At 51.7% G+C, this 13542-nt stretch overlaps 7 protein-coding genes across 7 annotated transcripts; 6 read left to right on the forward strand and 1 right to left on the reverse strand.

Annotated features, from left to right (window-relative positions):
- Positions 1–293: 293 nt before the first annotated feature.
- On the forward strand, positions 294–1035 carry PC9H_011831 (uncharacterized protein; the record flags this gene model as incomplete). Its single annotated transcript, XM_036781312.1, has 4 exons — positions 294–389; positions 449–547; positions 609–797; positions 856–1035. 4 exons carry the CDS (start codon positions 294–296, stop codon positions 1033–1035), a joined length of 564 nt encoding a protein of 187 aa, XP_036627167.1.
- Positions 1036–1960: 925 nt separating this feature from the next.
- On the forward strand, positions 1961–2614 carry PC9H_011832 (uncharacterized protein; the record flags this gene model as incomplete). The annotated part of the gene is made up of 4 exons (XM_036781313.1): positions 1961–1998; positions 2056–2292; positions 2349–2454; positions 2513–2614. The coding sequence occupies 4 exons, from the start codon at positions 1961–1963 to the stop codon at positions 2612–2614; spliced, it is 483 nt and encodes a 160-aa protein (XP_036627168.1).
- A 481-nt stretch (positions 2615–3095) lies between these two features.
- On the reverse strand, positions 3096–5395 carry PC9H_011833 (uncharacterized protein; the record flags this gene model as incomplete). The annotated part of the gene is made up of 7 exons (XM_036781314.1): positions 3096–3586; positions 3637–4174; positions 4226–4394; positions 4455–4770; positions 4828–4911; positions 4967–5292; positions 5343–5395. The coding sequence occupies 7 exons, from the start codon at positions 5393–5395 to the stop codon at positions 3096–3098; spliced, it is 1977 nt and encodes a 658-aa protein (XP_036627169.1).
- A 1256-nt stretch (positions 5396–6651) lies between these two features.
- PC9H_011834 (uncharacterized protein) lies at positions 6652–7468 on the forward strand (the record flags this gene model as incomplete). The annotated part of the gene is made up of 3 exons (XM_036781315.1): positions 6652–6777; positions 6860–7308; positions 7381–7468. 3 exons carry the CDS (start codon positions 6652–6654, stop codon positions 7466–7468), a joined length of 663 nt encoding a protein of 220 aa, XP_036627170.1.
- A 144-nt stretch (positions 7469–7612) lies between these two features.
- Positions 7613–7983, forward strand: PC9H_011835 (uncharacterized protein; the record flags this gene model as incomplete). Its single annotated transcript, XM_036781316.1, has 3 exons — positions 7613–7649; positions 7708–7754; positions 7840–7983. 3 exons carry the CDS (start codon positions 7613–7615, stop codon positions 7981–7983), a joined length of 228 nt encoding a protein of 75 aa, XP_036627171.1.
- Positions 7984–8133: 150 nt separating this feature from the next.
- PC9H_011836 (uncharacterized protein) lies at positions 8134–10510 on the forward strand (the record flags this gene model as incomplete). Its single annotated transcript, XM_036781317.1, has 11 exons — positions 8134–8256; positions 8338–8535; positions 8592–8752; positions 8813–8843; positions 8906–9089; positions 9161–9521; positions 9578–9750; positions 9806–9844; positions 9896–10248; positions 10306–10451; positions 10501–10510. The coding sequence occupies 11 exons, from the start codon at positions 8134–8136 to the stop codon at positions 10508–10510; spliced, it is 1779 nt and encodes a 592-aa protein (XP_036627172.1).
- Positions 10511–11125: 615 nt separating this feature from the next.
- Positions 11126–13537, forward strand: PC9H_011837 (uncharacterized protein; the record flags this gene model as incomplete). The annotated part of the gene is made up of 11 exons (XM_036781318.1): positions 11126–11275; positions 11338–11523; positions 11580–11740; positions 11799–11829; positions 11885–12059; positions 12123–12347; positions 12399–12448; positions 12498–12562; positions 12626–12798; positions 12856–13322; positions 13382–13537. 11 exons carry the CDS (start codon positions 11126–11128, stop codon positions 13535–13537), a joined length of 1839 nt encoding a protein of 612 aa, XP_036627173.1.
- Between the last annotated feature and the right edge of the window lie 5 nt (positions 13538–13542).

A 13542-nucleotide genomic window follows, 5' to 3' on the forward strand; every position in this document is an offset into this window, starting at 1 on the left:
AATCTTGGTGACATCCAGTGCGTGTAGACAACGCAAAGGAGCTCAAGCACCGGTGATAGGTGCCCCTCTGATGTGAGTGTCCCGTTCCGCTCTCTTCAACCCAGTTCGCTCGTTTCTCCCAAGTAACAGCTCAATCAACATTTGTACAGGAATCGAGTATAAAATGCTCGTCTCCTCAGAGGAGAACCCCAAGAAGTGCCGGTCACTCCTCTCCTACATTCACTACCGCCAAAAGCAGCAGGTCTCTTTATTCACCTTCACCCTTCCCCCTCCCCACAAATAATTACTTAACTATGCAATTGTTCGCCTCTAAACTCAGTGCCCTGGCCGCAGTGCTGTCGATGGCTGTCCTGGCCGTCGTTGCGTCGCCAGTACAGGCTGATCTCACTGTGAGCACTCCTGCGTTCGTCGCGCAGTCGTTCAGTTACTTATTCTTATTCATGCTTAGCTCCGGCAGTTTGATCATCATCAAACTCGGGACACGTCCGCCGAATGGAACATTCTCGACAGACGTGCCAAGAGGGCCACGGCCTGTGACTGCAAAGTCGTATGCCGCTTCGACCTCCATTCCATAGGTTTATGACATTAACTATGGATGTTATGCCTAGATGGTAAAAGGAAAATTGACCGGTAACACCTACATTGCACAGGTGGTCCAACAAACATTAGACCGGGCGATGGATCTTACAAAGAAGAAACAGACCCTTGGGTATGTGCTATCAGTAACCCAGCAGACCAAAAAAGTTAAACATATCAACAGCACCAACGCTTACCCACATGCATACAACAACCACGAGGTGCGTTGGCATAGAAAGTATCGGTCGAATGGATAAATGATTCTCGTGCTATTCGCAGAAACTGAAATTCCCTGGCTGCAAGGGCACGAATTTGATGGAGTATCCCCTCCTCAAGAAAGGAGGCGCGAGCCGTTCGCCAGAGGCTGATCGAATTGTGTACGACGCCAAAGGCAGGTTCTGTGGATGTATGACGCACGAAGGCATGGAAGGGAATACGTTTCAACTTTGCAAGAGCTAAACAACTTGTTCAGTGGGGGTAGAATGCATTTGCGGATGTAACGTAGTTTACGCTGTATATGCTTCTTCTCCACGAAGTTATTGACGACATGCGTAGGTAAACTAAGTAAGTTGCTGAGTCTGCGCCGGATGACGGTGTGCCCACGGTGATGTTGGCTGAGGACGCGTCGACAAAGTCCACGGAGTTAAGCTTTGGGAGCTCAACCTATCATGGACGCGCCCATGAAGGCCAGCCCGTGTGCAGATACGATGTCAGAAATGATTATCATTTCAAGTACTACTGACCACCGTCTGATGTGGTGCCAAACGTTCAACAACTCTATTGGACCGATCGATTCGACCGGAAGTGCTCGTGGAGAGGGAGCTAGAACATGATCCCCTCGTAGTATATAAGCTGGTTTTCGAGCCTAATGGTTCTCTGCGTTTCCCTTCCTCCTAGCTAAGTGTGATGGGGAGCTTCTCTGCAATTCAATCGTAAGAATGGAGCGAAACTTATCTAGAAACTTATCTAGAATAGGCGACGAACCAATCGCCATCGAGTATGATTTCCCCGTACCATTCAGAATGATACGGGAGTCGTTGACTCAATGGAGCCCCCCCACGCACAGGCAGAAACCTTCCTATCGAGTTGATCAGCCATATGTCCTATTTCCTCTTACGGGTTTGCACGGCAACTATCGTTCTTCCACTTCACGGCTCCCCACCTATGCCAGTATGTACGCAGCTTCGAGCTTCGGCTGTGGAACGATATCCCCGAAACTCCAGAGTGGACTCTGGAGTGTTTTGGCAGATTCAGGAATTTGCATGCCTTACACTTGTGGTGCTCCTTGAGTGACTGCGCGACCGCGTTATTGTGGTGGCTCCCCACGCCGCTTCACTCGGGAGTCACAACTCTCCTGGCCTCATATCATCTTCGCGAGCTGGAGATGCACTGGGACTTCGGAATCGATACCGAGGGCCTCCTGTACATGCTTTCTCTCTGCTCGACCTCGTTGAAAAGTCTGACGCTCAGCTGCGTCAGGACCAGTTACCTGGGTGATACCGATGAGATGCCTGGATTATCGGCTATAACTCTTGGTCTTGGAGCCTTGTCCAACCTATCCTTGAGTCACGTCAATCATCTGGCAATAGATGCAGCCCTCGTTCAATGCCCAAGCCTGAAGTCGTTGACCACTCATATATTCGGTGACGCGGAACTCCCCCGGACGTTACCGCCATATGTTCCTTCAAGCGGGGTTAGAAGAACTACACCTACTCGGTAGTTCAGATGGTTCATTGTGCTTCGTTGCACTGACTCTGCTTTTCTACAGTTAGGTATTTCCATCCCACCCCATACTTCGCTGAATCTGTACGCCTCTCAGCACTCCAAATCGACATGCACATTTTCGAGGCGCCTACGGTGGCTCATTTCAGCAAGTGGGTCAGGCCCTTTCCTGAGCTTCTCCGCCGGCTCACGCTCAACCGACACAGCCGTGTAGCCTCGCATGACTTTACCTACCCCAGGCGACCGACTTCCAAATGTTGTCAACATCCCTAGCGATACTACGCAATTCTGGGGCATTGAAGCGTATCAGGATTGATGTCCTGATCAGTGGATCAGTACGAGACTGGTGTAAACATACCAAGCGATATCACCACGATGGGGGAGGTGAAGAACATACGGGATGGGTTCGTACCGATATTAGGACCGGGGGTGAACAGTGAACTGGCCATCGACACCTGGGATAGGAGAATGGTCCCTGTTAGGTGGATTGGATGTCTGGGAGAAGGAGGCGATCGATTCAGTAGATAGCTTATGAGACATACCATGTATCCTTCTCCGAATCATGGCACCTGTCGTCAGATCCGTGTTATATGAGAACTCTGTATCCCATATGCCCCATAAATTGCACTATATATCGCGGTAAACCACAACCAGAAGGCGTCGTGTGGGGCTAATATGCAAGCGTGCTTTGACCGCACCCAAGTTCTCAGCCCGAGCACGCAGAATGACACGCACGCAGGGTTCTACACGGCTCGTGATTCATATTCATGAATATCAGGTCCAGTCAGTACAATAATTTACATCGCGAACAACTCAGTATGCAATCCGACGCCGCCCACCTGGTTTCCTTTCCTCAGCCCGAGTCTCGCGACGGCATTCGCAGCCTCCCGCGTGAGGCTCTCCGGACCGCTCGCACAGATACCTATCCCGCCGCCGGGCCCTACCCAACGCAGCGTGGAGGGCTTCTTAGAGGTTGCAGGTGGGTAATGATGATGATGAGGGGATTGTGACGCTCGTGCCTCGAGGTCAATGGCGGCGTCTACTTCACCATCCTCGGCACTATGTCCAGCAGAAGTCGCAGGTATAGAAGAGGGGGGAGTGATCAACGCCTCCAAAAGCTTGTATACGTCGGGGCGTTCAAGTATGACGTCCATGTTGGGGATGTCGGGCACGCTTTCCGGGTCGCAGAGGCACGTTACGAAGATCGTGATGTGCAGCTCGAGCCCCGATGAGGCGGCAGCGAGCTCAGCTATGGGCGCCAATAACGCTGCGAACCAGTTGATCGAGCCTGGTGCAACCGGTCAGAAGAGCAGGGAGACGAGGAGAGAAAGTACTCACCAAACGACTTGACACACCAAACAAATTCAATCCTCTTCGTCTTCTCGCCTTTCCTCACGCCGGCGCAGCGTTTGACGATATCGTCTAGCATGCTGATGGTGAACGTGGCGCCACTACCTCCCGCAACTAGCAACACGCTCTCATACTCGCCCAGATCGATCGAACACCCGCCGTACGGCCCGTCAATCATGACTTGAATGGGGATTGGTGTCGCGGGTGGTAAAGGAGTAGGGGAGTGGGAGACGTCCTTCTCGTTTGCCGAGGAGATACGCCGGACCCTCTCTCCCTCTTTCAAGGCGTACTCGTTCACTGCTCGGGTCCAGTCACCACATACCCTCGCGCCGAGGACCATGCCCTCCATCTTGTCCCCATCTTCCTCCTCCACGCCGCTGCTGCTCTTCTTCCCCACGACGCCGACCGAACTCGGGTTGGTCATAATGGTTAGTGGATGCGATTCGAATATTCTCCCAGAGAAGAAAATACGGAGCCTGACGTGTTGGCCCGGTAACCACCCATCGGTGCAGTCCCGTATGTTTATCTAAGGCAAGCCGTGAATAAGGTAAAGATGAGATACGGAGGAAAGACATACAATGGTCATCTGGTTGCCTACGGGTACCAGCTCTGCGTCCTTGATGCGGTATCGGAACAGCCGTAGCAGGATATCGAATCCGTACAACGCTAGCGGCGGGAATATCCACGGCGAAGCGTATATCGTATGGTAGCACAGCGTCACAAAGAACGACACGAAGCCCAGCACACTGATTGACCACGCACACATTAATACGCACGTCTGGATCGCAGACGAAAGAGAGACTCACTGAATGATGAAAAAGAACTGATACCACCTCCTGCGAAGCGGCCGCAGCGACGAGATCACCAGAACGCAGAGCACACCTAGGGCGGCAACGCCTGTCGTCTCCTTCTGCTCGCCAAGGATAGGGAGATTCCACTCAAGGTGGTTGCGTATCCAGAGGGCGCCGTGGAGGACCGCCGCTAGGAACAGCGAGCGCGCCGACCATTTGTGGAGGAAGTTGAGCTTCTCATATCCATAGCCTGGGCCGAATAGGAGGGAGAGAATGGAGTTCTTGGATGCGAAGAGGAATACTGGGGGTAATTGGGCGATGGCGATGAAACCTGTCATGCCTCTATTGTAAGCAGGAGATCGCACGTGGGTCATATGATTGTACGAACCAGCACGATTGGAATTCTCGATGAGCTGGGCATCTGTGACAATACACACGACGACCAATACTATGTATCCAATGATCAAGGTGACTATTCCGACCGAATTATCAGAAAAAACAAGCGCAGGATGAACGTGAGTACTCACGTTGCACGACGTTCAACTCGATCCCAGGCGGCGTTAACAGCATCAACGACCGTATTCTGTTCAAGAAAGCGCTCCTCCTAGAGAGCGTTGCACGATGCCCCTCCGATTTGCTTTGATGTACGTCTGAGTGGTCGTCAACGGGTGTATACCTCCTTGTCTGCCTGTCCTCCCTCACCCCGCCCAACCATGCTCGGAAGACGGTGACAAATCCCCTCCTATGTATGAGTCGGACCAGGCTCGGTAGCGCTATGAAGATCGCGGCGCCCAAGAAACTAGCCCAGACAATCGAGAACTTGCGCTGCCATTTGGGATCCTCGACGTACGAGCTATTTAAGTGTGCGTGAGCATGCAGACGAAGACGAAGCAAGATACAAACTTGTAAATTTGAAACTCTGCGGGGATTTCTGGTGGTTTGCCTGTATTGGCCATTTAGAGTGAGTCGCCTGGACTGTTGAGGGCGGTGAACGTATTAGAAGCGACGAAAAGTTCAAGCGGGGGTCCAAGGAGAATCTCAAGTATGTCAGGGAGACGACTTCCGTGGAATGCAGTAGGTAGAAAGAGAGGGGATGAGAAGATGGGTCCAAAGAGCGACAGAAGGCTAAGCCAGGGAAACGTCCGGAATGGTGGGAACCGCACCAATTTCATCAAGCACGTGCAAGCACTAATTCTCGCACTCGTGGAACAACGAAATTCAAAAGAATAGCATTCAAAAAATACCTAACCCATCCCTCGCATACATGAATGCAGATTAATCTCCGAGTTGCCGCTAAGTCAGTGCTGGAGGGTGAGCTGAACCTTTGAAGAAGTGAGGGGGGATTGCAACTTGAGCCTGCGTGAATCCGGCTGTCGATAGCCGGCAACAGGAGCGTGATAAGAATCATGTGGGTCGTTCCCCGAGTCATTCCCCGAGTGAGGGCGGCATTCGAAGGAAAAAAAGCAGTAAGAGGTGGCGAAAGGAGAAGGCAATGCTCAGTGGGGGAAGTGAGTAGGAGACGAACGCTTCAACATCGGCCTTCACGGGTCGGAGGGCCAACTGAAAGGCGGCTGAGCCGTTGGCGTTAAGATTGCTCGGCGATGATTGATCTAGCAGCAGATCGAGGGGAAAGTCATGGAAATCGGGGAAGATGCTATTGAGCATAGGTGGACCTCGAGTACGCGCAGGTCATGTAGTTGGCAAAGCGAGGGATGGCCCATGGGGCAGCGGAGCAGACAAAAGTGGTCTAGCTTGGTGAGGACTACGCTCTCGCCTTGCACCTTTGTCTAAGTCTCGTCTGTCCCGCTCATCGCCGTCTGCAGCACTGAGGGGTGGGTGGGCATCGTCCCAGACGACGTTCTTATAGGCAATGGGGCAGGAACGAGGGGGAGCAGAAGCAAGAACAATCGTCTCAAATCATGAGCCATTTGTGCTGTTTTCGTGAGAATCTTGAGCGGTTTCTCCCATTGGCTGCTCGTGCTTGACTGTGCTTGACTGTGTTTTCTTTAGAATACTTAGGCAAGCCAAGTTACACACCAATCGCATTACGTAAAGAGACAAAAAGTTTTTCCATGATTTCTCAGAAGTGTACGACCTTACGACCGTACGACTGACTGTTGAACCTCGACGCTTTACCCTTCGCCATCGGACTTAATTCTTCGCCTCACCACAGTCCAGCACCTGAGTCGTGCGTGGGATCTCGCAAGCACCTATGCCTCAAAGCCACTCGTATCTCGTTTTGCGATCGATACTGCTATTTCTTTCGTTTTCTGCGGGGTTGACGGGCGCACAACATGCAAACGGGATGGATATGAGTATGGACGGGCCGATGAACTTGGTGAGTTTTTCTTTCGTCTCTCGTCTCATCAACCCTCTCCCATGCATATAAACATCGAATACTCAATGATCGTTCTACTTAGGCCAGCGGCTCCATGATTCCATACGTCCACTTCACGCCGGGCGACGTCCTCCTGTTCCTTGGCTGGGTGCCCAAGTCCAACGGTGCGATGGTCGGCACCTGTATCGGCCTGTTCTTGCTTGGGATATTGACTAGATGGTTTGCCGCTATCCGAGTTGGTGGGGAGAAGATATGGAGGGGAGAGGACGCTGCAAGGCTGGTGGATCACAAACGAGATGAAGATTTGGATCGAGTGCCCTCTGCGGAGTCGGCAGAGGTTTCAGAAGCTGTATCGGAGGTGTCGAAGAAACCCCCAACATCGAAGCAGATGCAGCACCCGCTGGTCGTGGTCTTGACGTCCACCGTCACAGCTTTGAGAAGTGTGAAGATCGTGCCGCAGCACGCGTATGCCAGGGGTATTATGCAGGTCGTACAGTCAGCCTTGGACTTCGCGCTTATGTTGATTGTTATGTGAGTTTACCTCCCGCCATACATGTCTTAGTTACTGTTCGCGGAACTGATGGTTATCCCTTCGTGATGCAGGACATATCAAGCCTCGTTCATTATCTCTATCGTACTAGGCCTAGGCGTTGGAGAGACGCTCTTTGGGCGGTATATGGTTATGCTGTGAGCTCGCGCTAAGGTAGTGTTCTTCTATCATTTGTGTGACTTTGTGTATATAGCTCGGTGTTCGTTCATCCGGTTGTTTTTTTACATGTACGGACCTGTTACAGCTGCTTGATGGATGGGCGTCGTGTACTTTTAATTCAATTCAATGCCTTCTAGGGCTTCGCTAGTTATCATGAGCGCTCGTCCTTAGCCAAGTAGTGGGTGTTCACACCCTACGCAGACGTTACTGCTATCCTCAAGAGGTTACCCAGGTCTGCCCGGCTCCAGTTCATACAGACGGCAAGTCGGTATGTCAGGTTTCGTGATCCATCGAGATTTGTATGTCGATTTGCGGTTCTATACGCGTGGTTCTAGCTGACTGTCGTATACCAGTTTCGCACTCGCACTGGTCTCCCATCAATGTACCAACCTCGGGCCACCATGAAGGCCACTTCGACATCCACGGACGAATGCTATGCCAAACTCATCGAGGCGGAGGAAATCGAGGAAGGTGTAAACACCGTCACCAAGCGCTGAAGGTCTGCATGGGTTCTACGTAGTACCCTTTCTTTCACCTTCCCAGATACAAGAGGTAAATGAACGGTATAAAGACTGCGTAAGACATACCGAGCTGGCAGGTAACAACTAGGAAAACAATTGAACATGCATTTCATCTCCCTTCTCCCAATGGTCGTTGCCTCGACGGCTTTGGCTGCACTCGCAGCGAATGACTGGTCTCAACCGTGCTTTGACGGCGAGTGTGCGTACGATTTGCACGAAGCCACCGGGACATCAGGCATATTCAAAGTGGTACGCAGCTAGTGAACTAATCATTCTTCCCTCGCCGTTGCATGTGACATTTCGCTGATGAGTATTTGGCATGGTTGATAGCACGCCACTCCGATGGGTCTGACGGACATTACGCCTGCGGCAGGATGGGTGATCCTCGAATGTAATCCCAATGTGATGTCCCAGGAAATCCGGCTCGTCTGCGAGACTGATCACGAGGACGCATCGTTAGCATCGGGATGCAACCACGTCTTCGACTACCACGGGCCCGCTCACAAGGTCGTGCGTTTGCCTGAAAGCGTAAGTCGACCCGGCCTCTTCTTCTCTAGTGCGTTGATGAGATCTCATGTCGCTAGTGTGGCAATGGTCCGTTTGCGCGTATTGTGGAGATGACTGTAGCGGAAGACCAGACTATCCCTGCGCATGCAGAGTCGAAAATTCGCCGCAGGGACGGGGCAGCGCCCCGAATCCACAGTTTGAAGATCGATGATAATTTTGCTGCTATCGACGCTGAGTTGTGCGTGAAAGAACCTTCTAATTCTCTACATGGACTTCCGTTAACGCCTTAATGTCGTAGGTGCGGAACTGTCCAGTTCGCGTTCGTCGGCGTACGTATCCTCCTTACGAGTATCCGAACTTGTTTTGGTTTACGCATGCCACCACCTTCTAGGCTACTAGTCCCGGTTTGGACCTCAATTCCGCGTTCACTGACTTCTTCTGGGACGACGTCGGTAAATGGGTCGGCGACGCCGTGCATACGGTGGGCCAGGCTATCTCCACCGCAAAGGACTGGGTGGCCAAAGCGGGGAATTGGGTTGGGGATAGAATGCACGACGTGTCGGATTTGGTCAAAAGTCTGTCTTCACCGCTCTGTCTTCCCTCTTACTCTGATTCGATGGCTACATACCGCCCCTTTTGATAACAGACAGAACCTCGTTCGAGATCGCGCCGAAGGTAGAAAGCCAGGATATCTCCCTGAGGAGTGACGTCCAGTTCTCGTCTGAGGAAGCGCATGGGCCCATATGCCCCGGGGGCACGCACGCGAAAGTCGACGTCCACTTCAAAAGCGACGGGAGCCTCAAGGTGAAAGCGGGCATAGTCAGCTGGCTGCCTTCGGAGGTGCGTTCGCGGACTAAACTGTGTTTCTTCATCGCATTTATTCCGCTCGTAGGCGTGGATGGGTCCGTGGACGCAGCTTTGAAGGCGACGGTGCAAATCAATGGCGGCTTCAAGTACGAAAAGAAAATTATTGAAGGTTTAGGTCTACCCGGATTTTCTGTCCCAGGGTGAGCCCCGACCGCTCGTAGGGTATCTATTGGCCTCACTGTGTCAATAATTATAGAGTATTCACGATCGGGCCTTACTTTGAGCTGGCCGGACGGGTACAAGGTCATATCGCCCTTGACTTGCAGACCGATATCCATTTGAATTATGTGTTCAATGATATCGAGATGTGGTTCCCGAAAGAATATGGGAATCACAGTAAAGAGGGTGGTGTCAAGACCAAGGACTCTAGTAAGCCACCACCCTCGATCTACCCTGCGAGTCATCAAGCACTCATTCCATGCAGACTTTGGTTTCCAAGCTTCGGCTCACTTAGATGCCCAAGGTATTTGATCTTTCCCCAAAAATGCAAACCAGTTGGCAAAAAAGCTCCCAGGATGGCTTCAGGCAACACTCGCTCCACAGCTTCATCTCGGTGTTTGGGCGGCAGCAGGGAGCGTCGATGCTAGCATCTATCTCGAAGCGGCGGCGTACGCGCGAGCGTCGGTCCATGTTGAAGTCAGCGCGAAGAAGCGCGAGTTCCTCCCCCCCGGACGATTCCTACCAGCGAAGCCGGGACATGGAGGGCGTGTAGTCTCAAGGAAACTCAACAGACGCGACGTCGCTTTTAGTGGATGCGCTTGGCTGGATCTCGGGGTGGACCTCAGTGGAGGAGCGACGGGGAAGCTTGGTCCGTTGAAGGCCGATGCAATCCTTCCGATTTGGTCGAAGAATCTTCAGGTACTCGAGGTAAGTTTTATCTGTGTTTCGTGCTATATATTCTGCGATGATGTCTATCTTAATCAGAAATGTTGGGAGGCCGGGAGGGAGCGTTCCGGGAAGGTGGCTCTGTCCAAGCCAACGGCAGATCTTAACAAAGTCGACACCAATGCACAGTGCTCCAAGGAGCCATCTATGTCTTCGCCTCTCACAGGTAATGTCAAAGGACAGACGTCAGTACCGTCCTCTATTCCAGGGTTTTGCCACTGATTTACTTAATAGTCTGAAATGATGATTGAATGCTCATACTTTGATATGTAGAACCAGAGTGGTACACTAGTAACCAAAATCCAAATCCACAATGTTTACGAACATTGCGTAAAAATTAGTCTCCTCAACCTACTTAGGAGATGTCACGTGTTAATTTGAACGGCCTTCCTACACAGTACACTTCTTCAGCCTGACCTTCCATTCATCGTGTCGTCTCCATTGCTGGCTGCGTCAAAGTCATCACCGTATCACCCAACAAGAACGGCAGCTCATATGTAGGGTTGCGTCCATAGTATGGCCATTGCTGTCTCAAGCTCTGATCTTTTTATAGAAATGCGCTACTAGTGAACAGAAAGACTCACTGGCACACACTTCCTCCGCAAAATGGTCAGACTTAAATTAGGCCACAGTCTTAAACGTACTATAAGTTTCCACGAAAGATTTTACACGAATAGTAGTCGTGATTCATGATGCAACAGGTCCTAGAAGCGATTCCGGCGTCAAAATCGCACTAACTTGCGAAGCTACTGTAACGCAGCACAATAATGGAGATCTATAAAGGCATTGTTTCGGGGACTTGGCACTCTAGAGTAAGCTGGTCTCCAGGCCATCTCTTCTCCTTTTCATCGAAAGCAACATGCTCTCGAGAGGACTTCTGGCGTTCATTAGCGTCTCTGTCACCTTCATTGGTGCTAACGCTGCCAATGACTGGTCCAAACCATGCTTCGACGGCGAGTGTGCCTACGATCTTCTTCCGGGATCGGGAGGGTCTGGTATCATTAAACTCGTGAGCTCACGCGCTCTCTATCATTGCATCAGATTCAGATTCATATTGACCGCGACATGTAGTTTGGATCCTCGAAGTCTATCAGTGATTTCACTCCTGCTGCTGGATGGGTTGTCCTTGATTGCGACCCCAATGTGGTTGATCAGGAAATACGCCTCGTCTGCGAGAATGACGACGCGGAATCGGGATGTCAACATGTCTTTGACCACCATGGCCCGGTCGACAAGATTGTTCGACTTCCTGAGAGTGTACGTATTCGCGGCGTGATCAATACTCACAATCAATTAATTATATCTTTCCGTAGTGTGGTAGCGGTCCATTCGCAAGGATTGCGAGCATGATGGTTGCGGAGGACCAGTCGCTCCCTGAACACGCACAAGGGAAGGTCAGCCGCAGGGATGGCGCTGCTGCTGAAGTACATGTTGTCCGGCTCGATGGTAACTTCGCCGCAGTCGACCCCGCAAAGTACGTTCACCTTCTGCTCTGTCCCTCTGAACTCGTCCTGATCTAACCCCTACTGAAGAGTCGGCGAAGTCAACTTTGCTTTCGTTGGGGTATGTTCCTACCCCTGATCAAATACATAAGTGCTAATTAGATGTTCTTGTGCAGGCGACAGTACCTGGTTTGGATTTGAACGCTGCATTCGAGGACGGTATCTTTGATGCCATCGGTAACTGGGTCTCTAATGCTGCTAACACCGTCGCCACTGCTGTCACCTCTGCTGCCAAGAGCGTCGCTACATGGGCTGGCAAGGCTTACCAAGACGTTTCAGCTATGATAGCTAGTAAATATTGTTTTCTTCGAAGAACCACCGAGGCGACTGACTGACGATGCCCCTTTCCGTTAGACAAAACCAGTTTCGAGATTGCTCCCAAGGTTGAGAGCTCCGACATATCTCTGAACGCCGATGTTGTCCTTTCGGAAGGCTCTGCCCCACCAGCGTGCCCCGGTGGCATCCATCCCAAGGTTGATGTAGAGTTCCACAGCAAGGGTTCCATCAAAGTTAAAGCTGGGATCGTTATCGTCGGCAGCGTTATTCCCCCCAGTATCAAGGAGTTCTCGGCCTTTGGCGGTCAGTATGATGGCTTTACTTGTTCCATAAGAAGCCTTACATCTGCACTAGGTATCAGCGGAGGTGTCGATGCTAAGCTACATATCGACCTTGCGCTTTCGGTATGCCTCATATTCATCGCATATTCCTGTGTCCTCTAATTTCGTGCAGGGTGGCTTCCACTATGAGAAGCCATTGCTCAAGGACTTGGGCCTCCCTGGATTGAGTGTTCCCCCGTATGTATCAAATTCTTATTGATCATATTTTGAGACGCGCGTTAAGCATATTGTTGGTCGTAGTCTCATTACCATTGGTCCCTACGTCTCTTTGGACGCCATTGCTCAAGGTCACCTCGACCTCGCTGTGACGGCAGATATCCACCTCGCTTATGACTTCAATGATCTCGAGTTATGGTATCCGAAAGCACACAGCAACCTCACGAAGGAGAAGGGTGTCAAGAGCAAAGACACTGGTGATGCATTTGTTCACATTTCAGGTCGTGATAGTGATTAACGCGCATCCTCCCCAGATCTCGCCCTCCAAGCCTCCGCTCATTTGAGTGCAAAAGGGTTCGTTCAAGGGACGATTACCCCTAAAGTCCATCTCGGCATCTCTGCTATCGGAGGCGCCGTTTCTGCGAGTCTTTGGGTCGGCGCCGACGCTTGGGTCCGAGGAACTGTCGTTGCCGAGGCTGATGCATCTGTCAGCGCTGGAGCTGCTCCTGCGGCCAAAGGAGGTAAAGCTGCTGCACCAGCGGCGAAGGCTGCCGCTCCCGCAAAGGGTGGTAAGAAGGGGAAGCGAGCCTCGCTCGCATATGTGCCACCGTACTCGCACCTCTTGAGAGAGCTCTCTGAGAGGAACTCCATTGCCTTCAGCGGTTGCTTCTGGATCGACGCTGGTCTCCACTTGAAGGGAGGTGCAGAGGGCTCGATTGCCGGTTGGAAGGCAGCTGGTGATCTCTCGATCTGGGAAAGCCCAGCTTGGGAACTATTCCATGTTCGTCATCTACTTCTTGAACCCATCTAGACATAGTCACTGACGCGATCGTGTTCTAGAAATGCTGGGCCGCTGGTGCCGCGAAGGAGTCGAAGACAAGCAAGCCTACTTATACGCTCAAGGATGTTGAGAGCTTGTCAAAGGGCAAGCAAGAATGTTCAGCGCATGCTGAGGTGTCGTCACCCATTACCGATAAGGTCGCGAGTAAAGTGTGAGTTTG

This window comes from Pleurotus ostreatus (genome assembly GCF_014466165.1).
Source record: "Pleurotus ostreatus strain PC9 chromosome Unknown scaffold_9, whole genome shotgun sequence".
Classification (NCBI taxonomy): Eukaryota; Fungi; Basidiomycota; class Agaricomycetes; order Agaricales; family Pleurotaceae; genus Pleurotus; species Pleurotus ostreatus.